General features: G+C 50.8%; 1 protein-coding gene across 1 annotated transcript; it reads left to right on the top strand.

Moving 5' to 3' along the window:
- Positions 1–1,080: 1,080 nt before the first annotated feature.
- On the top strand, positions 1,081–22,438 carry PGPEP1L (pyroglutamyl-peptidase I like). Its single transcript, XM_019726678.3, has 6 exons — positions 1,081–1,285; positions 7,240–7,292; positions 17,601–17,723; positions 18,684–18,910; positions 19,631–19,779; positions 21,934–22,438. Exons 1-6 carry the CDS (start codon positions 1,252–1,254, stop codon positions 21,984–21,986), a joined length of 639 nt encoding a protein of 212 aa, XP_019582237.2. The 5' UTR covers positions 1,081–1,251; the 3' UTR covers positions 21,987–22,438.
- The last annotated feature ends 696 nt before the right edge of the window (positions 22,439–23,134 follow it).

Raw genomic sequence — 23,134 nt, 5'->3', positions numbered from 1 at the left:
TTAGCTCTTTTGGTGACTGGGACACAGTTAGAAAGGAGGAGGAAGCCTGCAGAGCCAGGTGGGGTGCTGAAAGGACAGTGCCAACAGTTAGTGGCACTTGGAGTTGCCCAAGCACCGTGCTAAGCACTTCACGCAGGCAGAGTGGGAGGGCGACAGCCCAGCCTGGGGACCAGTGTGGATACCAGTGGTGTGAGCCTCTGGCCTCAGGGCTGCCTGGGGCTGGGGACAGTGGCTGGGACTCAGCAACTCCATCCATGAGGGTTGCTGTGATCAACCCCATGTCACAGAAAGGGGAAACGGGGGCACAGACAGGCTAACCTGTTTGAGGACCCACAGCTTCTAGGCAGCAGGTGCTTTCAAACCAACACTTTCAGCCATAAACTTCATCCATGTTTTCCGTTTGACAAAATACATACAGAGGGAGCCAAAAAAATGCATACACATTTTAAGAAAGGAAAAAACTATTGCAATTGTAATACTCAATATATACTGATAACAAAAAACGAATACAAGTCATATGTGACTTCTGCAGTTACAAGAGGTGCTCAGAGTGGTTCCCATCAGCGTCCAGACACTTCTGATGATGGTGAACTACTGCTTGAGCAACGCTGACCACAGTGGCCATTTGTATACATTTTTTGGGCACCTTTGGTATATATATTGCAGAATCCATTTCAAGAGCAACCACATTTCACCATGTCATAATGGCCAAACGGAATGAGGGACTCTGGGCAGGACGGGAGGGCAGGGGGTAGATTGCTAAAGAGGAGAAAACAGGTCAAACAAACAACTTGTAGGGTCACCCACCATCCTAGTTTGCCCAGGACTGTACTGGTTCCAGCACATGTCTGTACCCCAAACCCACCCCCTCCACCCCCATCCCAGAAATCCCTTGGTCCAGACAAATGGGACAACTGGTCACCAAATTCATGGCTCAAACTGACCGAGACCCACGTGGCCAGAAAATCCCAGATGGCAGTGCTCTGTCCCTCCAGCTGTCCGCTGCCCGCTCTGCGTCCTGAGCTGGCTCTGCTCTTAAGGGCATCATCTTACCATCCTCCCTCCCCCCAAGGGTTCAGCCTTCAGGGGCCATCAGAGTGCTGTGGGGGCCAGGCGCCGCACAAGGCTGGGTCCCCCCATGAAGCCCTGGTGGCCCAGTGGGAGGGGAGCCTGGCACCGAGAGCACCCAGTGTCCAGGCTGCACCAGCTGTCTGACCGCAGGCGGCGAGGCACGCTCCCTGCTCCGGCGCCATGGAGCCGCAGGCCAGCTGCGTGGTGGTGACCGGTAAGAATATTCTTCTGCTTTCTCATTTGCGGCTGCTTTTAGCCTGAGCCTGGCCACAAGCCGTTTGGCCACGGAGGAAAAAAGAGTGGCAACTGGTGGTGCCCATAATTCCAGAAGGAAGCTAACTTCCTGCTGTGCCCTATTAACAACCATCAGGGGACAGAGGCTTTTCTCCTTCTGTCCGTCACCCACTTCAAATAACTCGAGTGGCATACACGTAGGTGCCCACATGTGGCTTAGGTTCAGAACTTGTCCTTCCACCCCCAGGGAGGAAGTCAAGTCTGGTACCTGTTGTCAGAGTCTGGGGCCCAGGAGGCCCAGGTGGCACCTGCTGAGGTACAGTTTCGTAGCACAGGAGGAGGTGGGGACCCAGGAAGGACAGGGTCTCATAAGGCTGGGCCTGTCCGTCTACAATGACTACTCCCTCCCCCCCAAAGGCACACACAGCCCCAGCCCCAGACTGGAGAGCTTTCGGCCACTCAGGAAACCCTGAAGCATCCCCGAGAGCCACCAGTTAGAGACTCTGAACCCCAAAAGGCCAACTGGGAAGGGAGGGTAACTGCCCACTGGTGCTTTTCACCAGCAAATCCCAACTCCACGAGGTCGCCCGCAGGCCAGTCAGCACTGGCTCCCTAGAGGCTTTGATTTCTTCACAAAGCTCTTTATTTTTACTTAGACACATTTGGCATATTTTAAGTGTTTTGAATTGTGCTGGAAGAAGGCAAGATAGGAGATGCAAGGATTCCTGTGTGCGTGGCAAATTGAAAGTTACCTATCTTAATGTTTCCAGGCTATAATCAAAGTCCTCTTAACCTTCTGAGAAAAAGAAAGTTCTTTTGAAAATCTTTTATCTCCCTCGCTCTCTTTGTGTTATTTTGGGTACAAGGATTGAGTGGGTCAAATTACCCTTGCATTCCTAAGGAAACTGGACCCCTGATCAATGCCATGCTTGTCACAAATGAAATGTGAACACTGAAATGCCGTGGCAAGTCCCAGACTCACACGGACCCCTGCCCGTCCTGTCAGCGTGTGGTTTGCTGGCAAACTCGAGATTGTTTGCTGAAGTGCCTGATAATCAGCCATGATTTGGGGATGCCCACTGGCTTTCAGAGTGTGGCCTGCCTTTATTAAAACAGCTCTGAGCTGCCAGGGGCAGTCTTTTCATTTAATTGGATTTGCTTCGTGTATAAATCTCGCCAAGACAATTGGCACGGAGACAGATCTGGGGGAATGGGGCTCTGACAAACTGTCTGGAGATGAAGGCCCTCTGTTTGGCACCCAGAATAACATCGGGGACTAAGAAAGCCTACACCCTCCTAAGGGCCTCTGCTGATTCCAAGGGAGGGTTTCTCCAGGCCTTCTGTGAGTTCCATTGGAGAGCCTGCCAAGGTTCAAGTACAAGGTCTGACCCTGCCGAACGGAGCTTCAAGCCTTCATTTGCCCTTTGTCTTTCCTATTTAGAACAAGGAAAAGCTAATCTGAGTGGCTGATGAGATAATGCTAAAGCCGAAGGTGATTTTGTGTGTGTCACTGCATTTTTAATATTCCTACAGTCATGCCAGAAGATACCTGGTTTCTCAGTGATTTTCCCTTACTATCAATATTTTCTAAAACTTTTTTTTTTTTTGCTGGCTCTCCCAGTGGCAGCTACAGACTTATTTATTGTATAGGATTCAGTGTCAGAGGACACCACTCACTTCCTGGTGTCTGCATATCCTGCCCAAAAGTCTCCATTCCCTGCAAAAGTTTAACCCCTTGTGAGCCACACCTGTGAGTGGTTCTAGGTTCAGGGGTTCCAGAATTTCAGAGATACAATTCTCCCAAGAATGGCTCCTACTACAGCCCTGAGGTCCGGGTCGTTGGGGTTTCAGAAGCTGATATTTAATCACAGATCTCTCCCATCTCTGAATTCGTTTGAGCTGAGAAATACATCACAGGAATCAGAGAGATGGAAGTCAAAACCTCAGCTGTCCCTCCCAAACTGAGCTGGAGAATGCCACCTGTGTCTCTGCAGCCCGCTACCCACCATGAAGTGAGTCCCCGCCTGTCACAGGCCCTCTGACAGCAACTGGCCTCCCCTACCGGGGCCAGGTGGGGACCTGTGACCTCTGAGCATGGTGGGCTTGGCCTCCTTCTAGCCGTACCATCCCTTAGGCCTTGCGATGGTTAATTTTATGTCAACTTCACTGGCCAGGTTGCCCAGGTATCTGGGTAAATTATTCCTGGGTGTGTCTGTGGAAATGTTTCCAGAACAGATTAGCATTTGAATTGGTGGGCTCAGTAAAGTAAGTAGTGGCCCTCCTCAGCTTGGGACTGGGTAGGACAGAAAGGCGCAGGAAGGCTGAATCGTCTTCTGCCTGACTGGTGAACTGGGACGTGGGTCTTCTGTCCCCGGGCTTATATCCCCAGTGCCCCTAGTTCTCAGGCCTGGCATTTCCCTGGACTGGAATTTACTACGCTGGCTTCCTGGGTCTCCAGCTTGGGACTTGTCAGCCTCCATAATCACCAGAGCCAATCTTCATAATCAATCTCTTTCTAGATATGTCCATATTCAGAAAGGATAAAGATATATTCTAGTCCTCTGGGTACCCTGACTAACACAGGCCTCTCCATATTAGTCATTCTGGAGAGAGGCCTAGAGGCCTAAAGGCAGGTGAAAGGCATCACAGAAAGGTGAGGACAGGATGCCCGCCCGGGTTGAGCTGAGAAATGGTGACATGAGGTGATCAGAGAGGATCAGAGCCGAGGAAGGGCCCAGCTGGAGCCTCCTACATCGCATGAGGGGACAGTGGGAAAGGACTCAGCATTTGTTTAGCACCTACCACGTTCTGGAGACTGCCTGTACTTTCCACACGTGGCACTGCTTAATCCATACAACCAACTAGCCAGGGCCATACGTTACTGTAACAGTGAGGTGACACTGGGCGCTGCTTTTCATGTGCTAGGCAATATTCCCAATGTTCACTTGTGTTCCTTCTTTTCATCCTTACAACCCTATTTGATTACTGTAATTAATCCCCATTTTACAGATGAGTAAACCAAGGCACTGAAGGGAAGTAACTTGCTCAAGGTCGGCAAGCTGGTAGATAGTGGAGCTGAGATGGAAAAGGGGAAGCCTGCCCCGAACCCTGAGCTGACCATTCTGGGCTGTCCTCTGAGCCATGGCCTGGGCTTTGGGGGGTGGGGGGGTACTTCCTGATGTGGGTGCCATGAAAAGGACCGAGAGGACAACAGTCTCAAACGTGGGTTCTCCCTGAGCCAGCAGGAAGCCTTTCCTAAGCTAGTCCCAGAGGGGGGTCGTTGCCCTCCCCAAAGCAAAATTCTACAACATTTTACTTATTACAATTTTCATTGCAATTAGATGATGAACTAGTACACAGTGTAAATCGTGTTCCCAGTTCAAGGAATGAGCCATTCCATCCGCAACCGCATCCAGCAGGCCTGGCTCTTGCTCCTTCCCAGAATGGGAGCTCCCCCTCGAGGGCCTCCCCTGGGGGTTCACCTTGCCCAGGCCCACCCCTTCCAGCCACTGGGCCCCCTAATCCCTGTGAAGTCTTGGCTCACCCCCACCTCCTCCAGGAGTCTTCCCCAACCACCCCACCCTCACCTGCTCTCTCTCTCCTCTTTAAAGTGTCCTGACTCCAGCCCTTTCAGGGCCTGGCCACCCAAGGTGTGGTCCCAGGGCGGGAAACGCCCAGGAGCATGCAAGGAACGCACCACCCCCAGCACGTCCCCAGATGCACACGCTCAGATTCCATATCTTACCAAGATACAGGTGTGCATTAGCTGGACCAAAGCACACATTTAAAACATTTTGTTTCTTCTGAAATCATTCTAGATGCACAGGAATTTACAAAGAAATGTATAGAATGGTCCCCTGCACCCTTCACCCAGCCTCTTCCAATGTTAACGTCTTAAATATCGAAGCCGTACACTGACACGGGTATAATTCAGTGTGTGTGTGTGTGTGTGTGTGTGTGTGTGTGTGTGTGGAGCCATACGCAGTTTTACCACACGTGGAGCTTCATGTAACCACCACCGTCAAGATGCATAACTACACCTACACCGCAGGCTCCTGTGAACTACCTCTTTCTAGCTACACACCCCCTCCCTATGGCTACTCGACAACCCTTAATCTGCTCTTCAGCTCTATAATTCAATTACATTCCTTTACAAATATCTTACTGCCTTGGACTCACGACAGTATATAGCCTTCTGACTGTTTTTTTTTTAACCCAGCATAATTACCTTGAGCTGCATCCAAGTTGCTATCTGTATCAATAGTTCCTTCTTTAAAAACATTTTTACCAGTTTTATGAGATGTACTTCACATACTATACACCTCATTCATTTAAAGTGTGTAATTCAGTGGCTTTAGAGCATGCAGTCATGTATCACTATCACTTCTATTGTAGAACATTTCCATTACCCCAAAAAGAAACCCCACTCCCCTTAGCTGTCATTCCCTAGCCCCCCACCCCCACCCCCATCCAACACACACTGCAGCTCTAGGGACCACTGGTCTTCACAGATGACCGCTCTTGGACATTTCATATAAACAGAAGCATGTGTTACGTGGTCCTTTGCGACCGGCCTCTTTCACTTGGCATAACGTTTTCAAGGTTCATTCCTGTTGTAGCAGGTGTCAGTACTTTGCTTCTTTTTATTGACAAGTACACTCCGTGCGCGGCTAGAGCACACAGCGAGTACGCATTCATCAGCTGATGGGCACGTGTCGCTTCCACCGCTGAGCAGTGTTCCAGCATCTGGAAGAACCACAGTGTGGGGACGTGTGGGAGTTTGCGGCTTTGAGCTGTCACCAGGAAAGCTGCTGCACACATCTGTGTACAAGTTTCCATGTGAAGATGAGTTTGTTTCTCTCAGGTAGGCGTCCAGGAGTGCAAGTGCTGGGAAGTCCACTTTCAGTTTTAAAAGCAACTGTCCCACTGCTTCCCGGGGCGGCAGGACCGTTTCACATTGCCACCAGCAACGTCCCGCGACCCAGCTTCTCCATCCTCACCAGCATGCGGTGTTAGCGGCACTGCTCACGAGAAAGCACAGCCTGTCTCCTGTGCTTCACTCCGCACATCCGGATGCCTCGTGATGCTGACCACCTTTCCACGTGCTTCTCTGCCGTCTGTGTACCTTCTTCAGGGAAATGCGTGTTCACAGACTCTGCCCACTTTCTAATCAGTGGCTCTTTAATGTTGAGCTTTGAGAGTTCTTTGTATAGTCTACATACAATGCCTTTGTGGAGGTATGTGGTTTGCAACTGTTTTCACCCTCTCAAAGGGTCTTTCACAAAGCAGTAGTTTTCATTTTGATGAGGTCAAGTTTATCAAGTTTTACTTTTACGGATCCTGTGTGTACTTGGTATTAAGTCTAAGAACTCTTTGCCTAGCATTAGATTTTTTTCCCTTTTCCCCCTTAAAGTTTTATAGCTCTACTTTTCACATGTAAGTCCATGATCCATTCTGACTTAATGATTATACAAGGTGCGAGACTCATGTTGAAGGGTTCATTTCATTTCATTTTTTTGCCTATGGTGTCCAATTGTTCCAGCCATGTTGGTTGAAAAGGTCTCCCCCCTCCACTGAACTGCTTTTGCATCTCTGTTAGCAAACAACTGGGCACATCTGGTGGGTGTGTTGCTGGGCTCTCTACAAAGCATGCGTTTTAACCAGACACTTGCACACACTTGCCCAAGCCTTCTTAGCTCGGTGGGGGTCAGTCCCGTGTTCCTCTGTGGATCCTCCAAGGTGCCTCACACAAGAGAACTCTGAGAACGCTCCCACACTGGCAAGGCTGCAGGCCTCCACAAGAAAGGGGATGTGTGGGTTCCCCGGGCCCACAACAGCCATGGCAGCCACAGGAGGTTCCCACGGAGGTGCAAACACTCCATGCCCCATCCGTTCTCCATTTGGCCTGCGCAAACCAGAATCTCTTGGTTTCAGGTTTTGGGCCCTTCCGGCAGCACCTGGTGAATTCCAGCTGGGAAGCAGTGAAGGTAAATATCCACCCCAGGGGCTCAGGGCCCAGCCGGCTCCTTCTGTGGCTCTGGGAAACCCAGTGCAGGCCCCTTGGTAGCCAGACCCACGAAGAGGGGGAAAAAACAACAGGACCCTGGAAGAAGGGCTGGTCTCTTGTCCCTGGGTTGTTCCTTGTCTGCCCCCAGGTGGCCCTTTGACTGCATGGGAAAGAAAAGAGGCTAAAGGTGCCTCTGCTGCCCTATGAGCTGAATCCCCATGGCCCCTTCCCCTTCTGGCTGTGAGGTCTTGGGAAAGTCACTTCCCCCAGCCTCCGTTTCCTCATTCCGGAAATGAGGGAATCGTAGGTTCTGAGGAGTAAAACAGGTAAGTCTGTAAAAGAAGTATGTACATCTATAAAAGCAGCTTTTAAAAGCATCATACCTGGCACGAAGTAAGCACTTAAAAGTCATTATTGCAAACTACACAGCTCTGTTTTTAAGAAAGAGCCGACCAGCAGAAAGCATGTCCTGGAACAGGAGCTGAGGAGGGGTCCCAGCGAATCACTAGAGCCACCTCTCCTCCTTGAGGCAAGTGCCTCATAGCCGTCCCCATGCTGTCACTTAGGGGCTCAGAGGACAGCCGGCTGTGTGTTCGCCCTTGACCATCAATGTCATGCCTCTGTGGGATCAAGCCTAAGGGGGAGTCCTGAGTCTATTCTCCGAGTTTCCCCATCAAGCTGAAAATGCAGCAAAATCAGCTGAATCCTGCATTTGCAGCCATGGTAACACTGATTTTCTAGCCTGTCCGCACAGATGCAGGTAAGGAAACTCACCACTCTAGAGTTAGGATGTGGGGCTTTTCCAATTAGTGAAAAGCTCAGGGAACCCTGGACTCCCTGCTAAGCTTCACTGCTACACACGATGTACCAGGCAGGCCAGGTCAGGGCTTTCGTGAGCTCCTGGATGTCTGCCGCCTGTTCCTTAAAAAGCAGGACTTTTCTGGGCCGGCCCGGTGGCTCAGACGGTTGGAGCTCCGTGCTCCTAGCTCTGAAGGCTGCCGGTTCGATTCCCACATGGGCCTGTGGGCTCTCGGCCACAAGGCTGCAGGTTCAACTCCTCGAGTCCTGCAAGGGATGGTGGGCTCTGCCCCCTGCAACTAAGATTGAACACGGCACCTTGAGCTGAGCTGCCGCTGAGCTCCCGGATGGCTCAGTTGGTTGGGGCACGTCCTCTCAACCACAAGGTTGCCAGTTCGACTCCTGCGGGGGATGGTCGCCTGCGCCCCCTGCAACTAGCAACGGCAACTGGACCTGGAGCTGAGCTGTGCCCTCCACAACTAAGACTGAAAGGACAACAACTTGATTTGGAAAAAAGAAAATCATAATAAAGAATAAAAGGCAGTGGATCAGAAGGTAGAAGAAGCACGGAGCTAAAGAGCACGTAAGGTGAAGGGAGGGTCGTGCAGACCACACCCAGGGACACGCAGGTAACTGCTTACCTGTCCAAGCCAATTGTTTCTGTGGACTCATCTTTATTTGCTTTCCTAAGAGGACCTCTATTCTCCCACTAAATCCCAAGATAAAACCTTTTCCAACATAGATAAATACAGACATATATATGACAGACATTTTTTCCACTCTAACCCACAATGGCTTTTGTTTTGTTTTGTTGAGTAATATGGGACGGCCTGAGATCAAAATAACCAGCGTGAGGATGGAAAAGAGACCCCGAACGTCTCCCTGCTCTCTACAGGGACCTCATCTGCTATGGCGACCAGCTCAGTGCCAACTTCAGTGAGTTGTATGGACACTGACCTCTAAGGCCAGGTAACCCAAACTCACTTGAATGAATGAACGCTTTTCCATGATTTCTTACACTTTCTTTCTTCAATCCGATGGTTCATACAACAATGCTGGGCGCTCAATCTCTGGGGCTTAGATTTGATGAACTACGTCATGTCTTTTCTTGACTACACACTCCACTGGCATGGGAAGCACTCGGGCCTGTTTATCTTTGAGGAGCCCATACTGGGATCCTGAGGACACTGGGTCTATATCTGTGCAGCCACAAATACGATGAAAACATATCTTGCAACGCTTCCAGTGTAACACCAGAGACAAGTACACAAACAAGCGTGACCCTGGAAACCACGCAGGACTCTCGGGGCAGCGGGGTATAAGATTTGAAGTGGGATTCCAAAAGCAACCCTTAGTTCCTTTTCATTGTGGGGAGGGACAGAGCTTCTGGGGAGACAGACAAACAGAAAAAGGAGGCTACCGGGCACGCCTTTTCTCATCTCCATCTTCACATTCATTCATATCAAAAGCACGTTTCACATCGTGAAAAGCTGTCAGCATTACATGAGGGGCGCCACACCTGGGATTTCAAACTCCACAGGGCTCTCATGGCCTGCAGGCTGCAAGCCGTCTAAGCAGCTTCTAATTGTTCCTGGTTTTCTGTGCTGACGTCTATAATCACAGGTAATTACGCCGCACCCCTAACCAGCCTCGGTAAGGCTGTACTTCTCTGGGGTGCTCCTGACTCTCCCAGCTTTGGGTGCCACGGCCTGGGCCCCAGAACTCACACAGTGCACCTCCTCTCTGGGCAGGAAAGCGGCTGATTCAGTGTTTCCTCTCTCCAGGCATTTCCAAAAATATGTAGAGAGAGGCTAATGAACCCAAAGGCTCTACGGTGGTGAAATTTCAGGCACAGGGTTCCCCAAAGATGGGGATGTGGTTGAGGCTCCACAAGATGCATTTGGGGTAAGTCCACAGGGGGCACCCTGCTGGGGTCACGCTCTCTTTTGCCCCCTTGAAAGAATATTCCTGTCTTGGTAACTATGTTCTAGGAGCTCACAATTTGGAGACGGAAAGTCATTTAACAATCACGTATTAAGAAGTCAATTAACAAAGAGGACATAACAGCCCTAAACTTTTATGCCCCTAATAACAGTGCTTCCAAAATATATGAAGCAAAACCTAACAGAAGTGCAAGGAGAACAGACAAATCGCAATCGTAGTCAGAGACGTCAGTGCTCCCCGCAACCCCCGCCACCGCAACAATGGACAGAATACACAGACAGAAAATGAGCAAAGATACAGAAAACTTGAATGAACTATCAACCAAATTGACCTAACTGACATTTCTAGAACACGCCACACAGTATCAGCAGGACACACACTCTTTTAAGTGAATATAGGACATTTACCAAGACACCCATATCTGGGGCTATAAAATTCTGAATAAATCAAAAGGATTCAAGTCATACAAGTGTGTTCCCTGGCCACAATGAATTTATTAGAAATCAAAACCAGAAGTCTATCTGGAAAATCTCCAACTATTTGGAAACTAAATAATATACATCTAAATAAGCCATGTATCAAAGAAGAACTCAAAAGGAATATCACAACATATTTTAAGTGAATGAAAATTAAAGCACAACATATAAAAATCTGCGGCACGCTGCTCGGGCAGAATGTAGGGGTACATGTGTATCACCGAACAGCAACATTAGAAAAGAAGAAAGGTCTCAAATCATTGCAACTCAGGTGCTACCTTAAGAAACGAGAAAAAGAAGAGCACATGAAACTCTAACTACATAGAAGGGAAATAATAAAGATCAAAGCAGAAATCAGTAAAATAGAGAACAGAAACGTAACGATGAAAAACAAAGAAACCAAAAGCTGGTTCTTGGAGAAAAATCAATAAAATTGAAAATCTCTAGCCAGGGTGATCAAGGAAAAAAAAGAGAGAATTCATTTTTCCTGTCAATGTCCATTCACTTAACACAGCCCAGCTTCTAGCCCTGACCCCACACTCTGACTGCTCCCCTCAGAGTCACTAAGGAAACTGAGGCCCAGGTGACCAGATCTCCATTTTGCCTCCTCCTCTTGGTTTGAAAGGTTGCTGTGAGGATTTAAAAAAATGCGACCGATAAAGATTCAGCTCTGCTCGTGTCCTCACTGACGCCTCCAAGACACGGGCAACAAACCGCGAATCGTGTTTCCCTGACCAAGACCACACCCTCTTCCAACCAGCTTGCCATCCTCAGGCCCCAGCCACCAGAAAAGTCTGGAATCACCGCTGTTCCTGCCTCCTCCCAGTCCTGGGGAAACATCCACATGTTGCTTATTCTGGGTTTGCAATACAGCATTTATGTGGGGCCAACTGCCATCTGTAACAACTTCCCTCCAGGACCCCTCAAGTCCTGAGACACCTTCGGCAAACCAGCAGCCCAGATACTGTTACTGGCCAGACCCTCTTGCCATCGTCTTCCAAATGCCATCACACCGGGGATTAGGGCTTCACCGTCTGGATTTGGGGGGGACACAGACGCTCAGCCCACAGCTGGGCCATCATGGAGAGGGACCCCATGAACGATACCCCCCTTCAGAAGGGTTAGAACAACTGCTCTTCCAGGGGCCGGAAACGAGAGCGCACAATACTTCGTACACACCCCGACACTGGGTGTTATGATTTTTCAAACCTCGGCCAGTTTGATTAGTATCCCATTGTTAATATAAATCCTAACAAGCCAGCGCTCTTAAATCAAGAGCAAAGTCACTGAAAGGAGTGGCGAGGTGCCATTAACTCAATTCCTTTGATGGGTCACCTTTTAGGAAACAAAAATGACCTCGGTAATAACATACTGCGTCTGTGAAACTGAACCTTTTTCCAAGCCTCTTACAGACGCCCGGGCTGAGCCCCGGTCGGGACCAGCACACTGAACAGGCGGGCACAAGGGCTGCAACGTCCCCACAACCTCACCAACACTTCTCCATTTTTATCCGAGTGGCCATCCTCACAGGGGTGAATTTCTATGTGTTTAGCCTCTGAAAACAAGAAAGACACGAACCTTGCCCAGTGTTTCGTAGCTAGACTCATGCCCGCCTTGCTTTTCTGTCCCGAGGTCCCTAGACAGGCAGGGTGTCCTGAGAGAAGAAGGAACGTGTCACCCTCGAGGCAAGGGATGCCATGGGGAGACACAGACCCTCCCCCTCTGACTCACTTTTAATTGATTACAAAGTATTTCAGCCCACTGAATGGGTTTCAGGATTCTATCACCCAATTTAATTAAACTAATCCTCAAATTATCATCAAGCTTTGATCTGCAAACCCACAGATAGAAGGTCACATGGATAATGCAAAGCTGGCAAACACCCGGAACAGCTGAGTGTCAGGGCTCCCAGCCCTCGGATGAGCCCTTTGCCAGCAGTTTTTATATCAAAACAATGACAATGGGATAAGAAGTTGGCCCAAAAAAGTGGACTTAAGAAAAGCCTTGTAATATAGACTTACATGCACGCAGTAACAGTGAAGCCTGCTTGCAGCGTGTACCATGCCTTGAGACATCTTGACATCAGCTAATGACTGTGTGCGTGTGTGCGTGCGTGCGTGCGTGCACGTGTGCTCAATCTTGTATTAATAAGGGCACATGATCAAAACCATTTGGAGACAACTGCTCCAAACCGAGGGTTGGGAATTATGAGGTCACTGTTTTGCATGACTGGATTTTTCAGACAAGAATGACCTACTAGTTTGGAGGAATGACCTAAAGGCTATGAGAGTGGGATGGGACAACTGTCACACCTGGAAAATGGAACTTGGCATTGTTAAGGAAAAGTGCCCTCTAAACAGAATCTCAACATTTCCTGCCCCACTGGTGAGGGCTGTGGTCAGCCCTGCGAGGTGACCCCCACTGCTGTGGCACCATCTCCTTTGTGGCTGCTTCCTGGAACTCCTCCCTTCTTTTAAACATCTCCTCTCTGGGCCTCAGTTTCCTCATCTGTAATATGGGGACATAGCACCTCATCAGGAGGGGTGTGGTGAGGTATTAGACGTGGTACCTGGACACAGTAAGCATTCTCCAGGGGCAGCTAGGCAGATGATTGGACTGTTGTTGTTTTTTAAGCTTTTAGAACCAGTAAAATAGCATATACGTGATCATTATAAAAATCTTACAAGGAATATAGAAGGAAACAAGAATCACCCTAGATATGTAAATTATACTACAATAATAAACAAAAAGGAAAGAATCACCCCTAACTCTTCCCTCAAGATATAAGCATTTTAGTATGTTCCCATTTCTTCCATAAATGGCTACAGGAAACAGTGTGAAATCCCGATTTCTTTTAAACTTACTCTGTGTCAATAAAACCTTTGTGAAGTCATTTCTGAACGGCTGCACGGCCCCTCCAGTCGCTTCCTACCAGGCATTTCAGGCCTCCAGCTGTCTCTGTGTCTTCTTCCTCTGCCTGGCGAGCCACTTCCGGCTCTGGCTTTAGCTTCTTTCTCTCTCCATGGTGACGGCAGAGCCCAGGCCAGGGTCTCAGCTACCACCTGCTGAAGGGACCTACCACCCAGGTTCCTCCCAACGCAGCAGGTGCAGAGGAAAGCATTCTCTCTCCCTCTTCCTCTGCCATCCCGACACATGCACACACACACCAAGGTCCTCAGCCAGAGCCCAGCACAGACACTGCGTACACACGGTGTCCACATGCAAGGACAGAAGGAAAATGAGGGAAAGAAGAATGAAAAATGGAAGGAGGGAGGGAGAGAGGGCAGGAGGATGGGAGGCAGGGTCTTTGCACACCTCTCCGAGCCTCACTATGCCCTGCCCTCTGCACGTTCCTGCGATTCCTCCAGGCCTGGGCAGAGCCTCCTCTGTGCCGGCCTCTCGGGCTGCACTTCCACGTATGTGGTCTTGCTCAACGTTCACAGCAACCCTGATGAGGGAGGCCGTTATACTACGTCTACAGATAGGGAAACTGAGGCTCAGCAAGTCTCCATCATGTGTCCAAACTCAGTCCGGAGAGGCAGGAAGAAGAGGGTTCGGGTTCCTTCTCTCTTACCCCCAAGTCGACAGGGGCCCAACATGGCCCTTTGAACCAGGACTCCTGTCATGACTTTGTTTCTAGTCTGTGTCTCCTCCAAGAATGCTACCCCCCAGGACACGCCAAGCCCTGAGCAGAGGACGGCACTGCAAACGCTCACTCAGGGAGTTTTTGTGGAACGACTGAATGAAGAAATGCATTCCCTGCTTCCTGGTGCTAGCCCCAAACTCGCACCTGATAAGGGAAAGAATCAGACTTTGGAAAAACAGCACCTGTTTCTGCCATACCAGTTGGTGCCACAGCTCTGGTGGATTTGAAAAAATGCAGAGAGCAACTGGTGTCTTTTTTCCTTCCTTCAATTGCCTTTGTTAAACTGCCATCTGTTCCTGGAGACCAGATTTTGCAGGACATGGAGGCAGGAAGAAGTGGGAGAAAGAGACAGAAGGCAGCCCCCCCCACCCGGGCTTCCCCAGGACCTTTGCAACTGACGGGGTTCAGGCATTCCTGAGGGACGATGAACCCAGCACGGCACTCAGCTCCTGTTCAGTGTGGTCCCTGTTCCCGCTAAGGCAAGACCGGGGTCCACCTGAGCGACGGTGGTTATGCCAGGCTCCGTCCCTCCCCCCTTGGGCACAACACACTGGAATTCTAGCTGAGAAAATGTGCCAGCCCCAAGGCACAAACCCCTGGCTCTCGCTAGGTCTGCACAGAACCTACATTCTCTTTGCGGAAACCACCAGTCCTTCTTGGCAGCGAGGGTGGTGGCAGCCAGCGGCCTGCCGTCTGCTGGTGCAGACGTCTACTCACTGTTTGACAGGCCCCCGCTCAGCAAATGCTAATAAATGTCACTCTCGATAAATGCCTCTTCTGTGCCTTTCTCAAATTAATCTGGGTTAATTAGAAGCACTGATCTCTCATATAAAGCACCGATTATGTGCCAGGCAGTGTGCTGGGCACTTTTTGTGAATCATCTAATATTTGGGAAAAACCCTCTGACTCTTAACTATCCTCATTTCACAGATGAGAAAACTGAGGTTCACCAAGGTTAAATAACATGCCCAAGTTTACCTGCTGAAAGGCGGCAGAGCCAGGTCTCAAACTCACGCCTTTCCCTGCGACAGTACAGTGGGCGTCTGACTTGCAGATGGCTGCCTTCTGGCTGTGTCCTCACAAGCCAGAGAAAGGGAGGCCCTGATGTCTCTTCCTCTTCCTCCCAGGGCACTAATCCCACCATGGGGCCCCACCCTCATGACCTCACGGAACCTATTCACCTCCCAAAGGCCTTATCTCCAGATACTACCACATTGCGGGCTAGGGCTTCAACACACAAATTCTGCTGGGGACACAATTCAGTCCACAGCACCCCCACACACACACACCAGCAGTGCGGCTGACCACACATCCTGATGACCTCAGGGGGCGCGCACTGTGACCCGCCTAGGTCTGGGCTTTGCATGCGCCAGCCCCGAAGCAGAGCTGCACCCTTACGGGAAGAGGAGTCACTGACCACCCACTCTGGGCTGGTGGGTGCTAGTCCAGGCTGGGCCTGCTGGGCTCAGGGTGCCTGTCGCCAGCCTTCAGCCACGGCTGTCCCTGCAGGTTTACTGAACATAATTAACCGACATTTCCACTGATGACAGAATTAGAGCGGCTCCTCAGGGTAGAACCCTGAAAGCAGATTCCCAGGCAACTCCCTTTGGTTCTGGGGTTCTTCTGCCGCCTCTGCTCAGAGCCAGGCCCTGTGACAACACCACTGAGTAGAAGAAACTAGTTCTTCACAGGTGGATGGTTGGGCTCCAAGCAGCAGCCCTGAGCCTACCCTCAGGACAGAGCTATAGGCGACCCCAGAGTGCCACCTTCCAGCCCCTTCCAGCCCTGAGCTGGCAGCATCCAGAAGGGGTGGGGCCCACACAGCCTCAGTGCCCACCCTCACTCATTCCCCACAGGGCAGCGGGCCACGATGTGTCACAAGACCTTGGTGTGCCTGGCATTTGGGGTGCCCACCTGGAAGCTCGGCTGGCTTCCTCCCTCGTCCTCCAGGCCACTGCCTGGCATGGCCTGGATCTCCTCTGTCTCCCGCCCAAAGTCAGGCCGCAGGTGGCGACATGGTTTTGGCACTTACTTTTGGGAGAGAACAGAGTCTGCGCTGATGGAGGCGACGGGCTTCTGAGCGGGTGTCTGGAGGGTGGAGCAGAGCCGCTCAGGAAGGCTGAGCGCGTGGACAGACCTGAGACACCAGTGGGCAGAAGCGCCCTCCTTACGACCGCAGCGCAGGCACAGGGGTACATCACCCTGCCTCCTCTGAAGCCCGGGGCAGGGCCCTGGAGTCTCCTGTCTGCAACCTCTGGACAGGTCTGACAGCCCTGGCTGCGTCCTCCACCCAAGGAAGATGTTCCCGGATGTCCTGAAAAGCCAGGAAAGGGAGTCAGGAAAGAGAGGCACGAATCCAAAACCATCCTGGTGACAAAAGCGGCTCCTGGCACAGGGGGAGGACTTGGCCTTCTCAGGGATGGTCTTTGGGGTCCTGGTTTCACTTTTACTAACAGTGAAATGCACATGTCTAAGATGTCTTTCCTCTGCTTTTTTTCCTACAAACTGACTGCCGTTTCTTTGACCTTGAAGGAGGGTGCTCCCTGACCTTGGGTTTTCTCCACAGCCCTTTTCCGCCTCTCCCTGCTCTCTCTCTCTCTCTCTCTTTCTCTCTCTGTCTCTCTCTCCCTGGATCTCACCTAAACCCGCGGGTTTTGCTGCTCTGCCATACCAGTGTCTCCCCAGAAGCCTCTCAGAGCCAAGGGACCAGCTCCCCTTGGGTACTTCAAACCTGGCAGGTCCAAAATCAACCCGGTGACACCCCCAGCCCACTGCCACCTCTTCCTCCATCCTTTAGGACGCAGCTCTGCCTCCTCAGCTCCTTGTGCACGTCCTCTGATGGCCCCTATTGCCCTAAGGAGAAAATCCCACCTTAGCTAAGCACTCAATTCGGCTTCCACAGACTCTCTAGCTTCTGTCCCCATCTTCCCCACGCACAGAGCTCCCTGGTACTAGTGGTGGTGGGTTACTTGTCAACATGCCTGGGGGTGCTACAGGCAGTTACTGCTCAGGTCAGAGTCCAGGGGTGCTAATCATCCAGTCCTGCCCAAAAGCCTCAGGGACCCCCACCCTGCACCCCCCCACCCCGTACCCCCCCACTCCCATGCCTCTGCCTGGCTCACCCCACTGGTCCTTAACAACTGCCGCACTACACCCCTTCCGTGAACTATGTCCTGACCCGCAGGCTGGGTCAGGTGTGCCTCTGGGGTACCCACACCTGACGGAGCAAGTTCACGAGACATCAAACGGGCAGGCACTGGGGTTCTCCTGCTGGCCCCTCGCCACCGCGTGAGCTCCTTGAGGGCAGGGTCCAGGCCCACAGAAGGCCCCTGGGAGTAGGATGGATGATGCCACATGCTGGCTTTTCAGGGACTCCCCCTGACCCTGCAGCAAGCGAGATGAGCCCGCCTGTGTCTTTCTCCAGGAGCTGTCCAAGCTGGGCCTGGGGAGTGACGCGGAGGTGGACCTGCGGACCCTTCAGCTGCCCGTGGATTACAGGGAGGTGAAGCAGACGGTCATCCGAATCTGGGAAGATCTCCAACCACAAGTAAAGGATGGCATGGGAGTTGGGGGGTAGGGGCTGATAATGGGGTACAGCCTCAGAGGCGGGGAACCCCAGGACCCTGGTTCTAGGGTTGATGGCTAACGTGCATCCCACCCCCACACCCCACCAGTCCACTCCCGGCCCATTTCCTAAGGTTCTGGGTCTGTTTCTAGAAGTTCAAGATGAAATACAGAGTATATCGTGGAAGAAGATTCTGGAGAGAGAAAAGGAGGGAAAGAAATGGAAGCTTTACTCCCAGCCAGGACTCAAAGATAGTTTCTACCCAACGGAGAGGCCCTCGGGTTAGGTTTCCCGGATGCTGAGAGAGGTTGGAGGGTGACTCACATGGGCAGGTGGCAGTGCGGCCATGGGGTGGGGGGGACGCCCCATCTGGGGGGAACGCCCATCCTCATCACATCCAAGGGATTTTATCCCAACAAAGTTACTACATAAAAAATGGATGCCAAAAAGTTAAAAAAAAAAAATACAGAGACCAGATGATGAGATTCACAAAACAGCCACCTCCGAAGCATTAAGACAACGCCCCACAGGTTCTGATGAAACGCTCGGCATCTGTGTTTCCAAGAGGAAAGACAATCAGGTCAAAAACTTGTAACACTAGTGTGTGTACCACACTGAGTCCACGGAAACGCTCAGTGTCTCAGCGACCAGCGAGACCCCCAGGGCAAAAATTTAAAAAAAAAAAATTTTTAAAGGAATATTCGACGCTGTTTAAGACTATTTTGAAATATAAAAGCATTTAAATGAAAGGCCGCATGGGTTCCCAGCCGCTGGTTTTCTTTCCAGCGTATTAATTAGATAGAAGTCGGTGGCGGGCGGCGGGAAAGCGCACTTGGGGTGTGAGGGGTTTCGACGCCGCGCGCGCCCCCTCTGCGTGGCCCTGTCCGGTGACAAAGCGGGCCTCAGTGTCCCTAACCTCTCTGCCGTCACACGGTGACACAGCTTACCGTGCACGTGGGCCTGGACGCTGCCGCCAAAACCATCGTCCTGGAACAGTGTGGCAGGAACCGGGGCTACCGCGACGCGGACATCCGGGGCTTCCGGCCTGAGCGCGGTGCGTGCCTGCCCGATGGCCCGGAAGTGATTGCGTCGTGCGTCAACATGGTGGCCGTCAGCCGGCACGTGGCTGTGGAGGGCGTGGAGGTGACCTTTTCCCGAGATGCTGGCAGGTGCGTTCTGGCGAGTCACTGAGCAGGGAGGGAGGAGGGCTGCCGGGGCATCTGACCTATTTTCTTCTGCACGTCCCCCCTCTGCCCCCTAGGAGGCCACCCTGTGCCGTTCCTCTGGGCACTTGGTCACGAGGTGCCACCCCAGGGTAACCCTTGCAGACCAGCATGTTGTTCCCCACCCCATCCCGCCCCAGGTCTTGCTTCCAAGGCCCCCTCCCCCTACGTGGCCTTTGGTACATTGATAGAGAAAAGATGGAAAGGCGGATTTTGAGAGCCACTGACATTTTGTGGATACTTTATTTTTATTTATTGCAGCCACAGTTGTGATTGAACTATTCTGATTTAGCCCCTTCAGGTAAAGATGAACGTGCCTTTGTGTCCGCAAACTCTGACCTCCCACCCCCCCACCCCCCCAGCCATAGGTAATTTCTCCTCCCCGCAAAGAATGAATGGACAAATGACTCAATGCAGACATGAATGAGAGAGGTTCTCGGGGATAAAGGTGTTTGGTGTACTGGTTGAAAATTGGTGCTTCCTGGGCTTCGCCACGTGCTGGCCACGGGAGACCATAGTGCCGAGAGCCAGCAGGACAACACTTTCATCTCCCTGGGTGGCAGTCCTCCCTCAGGTTTTGGGGTTGCTGCCCTGTCGCTTCTGCTGTCATTTCACTGAGCTTACAGGCTGGTCCAAGGAATAACGTGGCTTTTCCTGTGGTTGCAGATACGTCTGCGATTACACCTACTACCTGTCTCTGCATCATGGAAATGGGTGTGCGGCGCTCATCCACGTCCCTCCATTATCTCCGTGGCTCCCGGCCAGTCTGCTAGGAAAAGCCTTGCAAGTCATCATCCAGGAGATGCTGCAGGAAGGTGAGAAAGCCCGCACTCAAAACCTGCTTCGCAGAAAATTCAACCTCACTGATTGCTGCCAAGGAGAACCAATGGGGGACTGCTTTTTTAGACAAAATTAAATGTTTCAGTCCTGTGTGGAGAGTTCCACTGTGCTTGGAGAGGCTTTTAAAAACTGGCTTGTAAAACAGTTTACACAGAGGAAAAAAATTCGGAATTAGCCCAATGAAATCACAAAGAGTTATTTTATTGTCAGAAGACGGGAGAACACTCTAAAAGGCAGACATTTCACAAGGGATTAACTAGCTTCAGTTCTGGTTTTCATGACAATAAAATGAAATCCTAGTAATTTTTTTTTTCTCTCTTAAGAGGCTACGCAGCGGGCCTGTGCAGTCCTGCCCAGATTGCTGGGACCACAGACCTGTTCTGCAGAGCCTCACGTGGTAGTTGATCCGTGACCATGGCCACGGGACACAGGTGTGGTCACTGCATGGGTGCCCCATTCCTGGCCTCCACGCTCCTACATCCAGGTGCTGTGGGCAGCTTCTGAGCTACTGAGTCGCTAGTGTTCGTTTGTTTTCTTTTATTACTCCTTTTTTTTTAAGTTGCGGTAAAATACATGTAACATGAAATTCACCATTTTAATCATTTTAAAGTGCTCAGTGGTGTTATGTACTTTCACAACCATCACCACTATCCATCTCTAGAATATCTGATCTCATTTTGAAACTCTGTACCTATTAAACAATATCTCCCCTTCCCCCCACCCCCCCCCACCCTTGGCAGCCATTATTCTACCTTCCATTTCTGAATTCGCCTACTCTAGGCAACTCATATAAACGTAAAGTCCTTTTGTGATTGGCTTGTTTCACTCAGCATAATGTCCTCAGGGTTCCTGTACGTGGTGACATGCATTGGAATGTCTTTCCTTTTTAAGGCTGCAGAGTATTTCATTGTATGTGCAGACTACATTCTGCTTATCCATTCATCTTTTGGTGGACACTGGGTTGCTTTCTTCCTTTGGTTATTGGGAATAATACTCCTATGAACATTGGTGTGCAAATATCTGGTAGAGTCCCTGATTTCAGCTCTTGTGTGTGTATACCTAAAAGTGGATCATAAGGTTTAATTTTGGGTGGACCTGCCACGCTGTTTTCCATGGCAGTTGCACCATTGTACATCTCCATTCATCTTTGATCTTAAAGGGTAATAGCTAGGTTCAGCTCTCCTGCCTAATGTTTTAGAAACAGAATCTCCCCTTTTCATCTTTCGTTTTACCTTTATGACACTGCACTGCTCACATAAAGTTTCACTTGCCCAGTGTTCTCTGGGGCACATTTCCCCTGGGACCCCCATTAGCAACATTGCTGTTTGGAAGAGGGCGTTGAAGGTGCCTTAAGCTGTAACAAATTTCTCGTTAGGTTGGTGTGCTCCCAACTATCACTTTTCACTTAATCGTGTAAAAAAATTGTTGTCTCTCAGTGCCAGATCCATTCCCTGGAAGAAAAAGCATTTTCAATTTAGTGACAGAGGAGCTGGTTTGACCATTAGCCCGCAAGCATGCTTGTGTGTGTTGAATAGACTTTACAAGACCCCCTTTGCAAGTGAAACTGGCTCATTTGCCATCAACCAGATGAAAGTCAGTGCAGCAGGCGAAAGCCAAGTGGCCAGCATGCATGGGTGGGGCCCCCCAGCTGTTAATGGGCAGGTCCTTCTGCATTTATAGGCAAACACCGCTGCCCAGAGTCCTGTCACACACCCCCACCCCATCCCTCATTCAAGCTTCTGTCTCAGGACAGTGGCAAGCAGGGGGCCTCTGACTCTGCTCCATTATTTCACATTGCTTGGCACCCAGCCATACGCATTACAAACTTTTAGATGTCATCTGGGCAGGAGGCCCAGAGCTCCCTCTTCATAAATGCATTTGCCCCTCTTTGGCCTCCTAGGTTCTTAAAGGAGAGCCCCAGAGGGCCCATGCACATCCTGGGCCGTGGCCCTCCATCCCATTGATACACACCTGCCTGTTTAGTTACGGCTGATGTGGCCGTTCTGAGTCGGTTTGAACACCACAGCTTAAAAGGCTGAGCCTTGGGTTGGTCATTTAGCTGGGAGGTCTTGGGCATGTCTGCTTGTTTGCTTGTCTCTAAAACAGGAATAAAAATCCTTCCTTTGCAGAGTTGTTACAGAGAGCCAGTGAGAGAATGCGTGTGCAAGTCCGTAGGTGCTGAGAGAACACTATCAAAATACGCACCTGCCTAAGTGTGGGCTGTGAAAGGAACACAATTTTGCCACCCTCATGCTCCTTTGAGCCTCCTCCGCCCGCCCCACTTCCTGCCTAAGAAAGTCAGAGAAACCTGCTTTTTAAAGGGGAGCCTGGGTTTAATCACCTTAAGAATTTTCCCCGTAGCATTAGTCAAGAGGACTCCAACGGTGGTAGCTAGTCACCCCTGTCCATTGTTTCTGAGTTGCCCAGGAAGACTTCTCCTGCCATGTACGTTCCACTCTTCCTCAACTCCCTATAAATCACCCATTCTCGGTTTTGAAATCTAATACCCCACCCCCCTTTTCGCCTTTGTCCAAAAATGCCTTATATACACAATGTTGCCTCACTGTCTGGAATTTTCATGCTTATGTGAATTCCCCATGGGCACGTATTAAAATCTTGATTTTCTCCTGTTAATCTGTCTCTGTTACTTGGATTATTATCCCAGCCCGAAGAACTTAGGTGGTGGGAGGAAAAGTATCAATTTGGTTTTTAGCCCCCACACCTTGGAGCCAGACCTGTGAGGGTTAAAAACAAAAATAGCCCTGCTGGATTTGTGGTCTTAAGAAGTGGCTCGTGGAGACAGGTCCTGATGCCTCTGAAGACCCAGCACCTTCATCCTCAGGAGAAGCTGCTGCTCCTTCTGAAGACAAGTGTAGAATGCCACTCGGCAACCTGGACGTGCATTAACCCCCCCCCCCCCCGGAATGTGGGAGAGCCACGCTGGACTCCCGTGTCCACACCACAGCAGCCCACACCGCCATCGGAGCTGGACACGAGCCTGCCTCTAGTCACCGGTCCTCTAGTGAGTCCCCTGAACGCCAGGCATGCCACCACAACGGTGAGCAAGATCCCTGGGGCCACACCACGCTTGAGAGTCCCGTCTTTTAGAAAGGCCTTTGGTTTTAGGTCCCAATACTTGTGAGACTCAACAGGTCTTCCGTAAGCGTGGTCTTTGATTCACTTCTGCCCACACCATGCTGTTGAGCCCTTTATCGAGCAGCCTGTGTTTGTTAGTGCAGCATCACTTTCCATGTTCAAACTTATGTCCTCCCGATGTGTCTAAGCATCTCTGGTCTACTTCTAGAACATCTACAGCTTGTTTCCTTTGAA

The sequence above is a fragment of the Rhinolophus sinicus genome, chromosome 13 (genome assembly GCF_057876585.1).
Source record: "Rhinolophus sinicus isolate RSI-liver-muscle chromosome 13, RSI-T2T, whole genome shotgun sequence".
In the NCBI taxonomy this organism is placed as follows: domain Eukaryota; kingdom Metazoa; phylum Chordata; class Mammalia; order Chiroptera; family Rhinolophidae; genus Rhinolophus; species Rhinolophus sinicus.
This window is presented reverse-complemented; position numbering and strand designations above follow the sequence as displayed.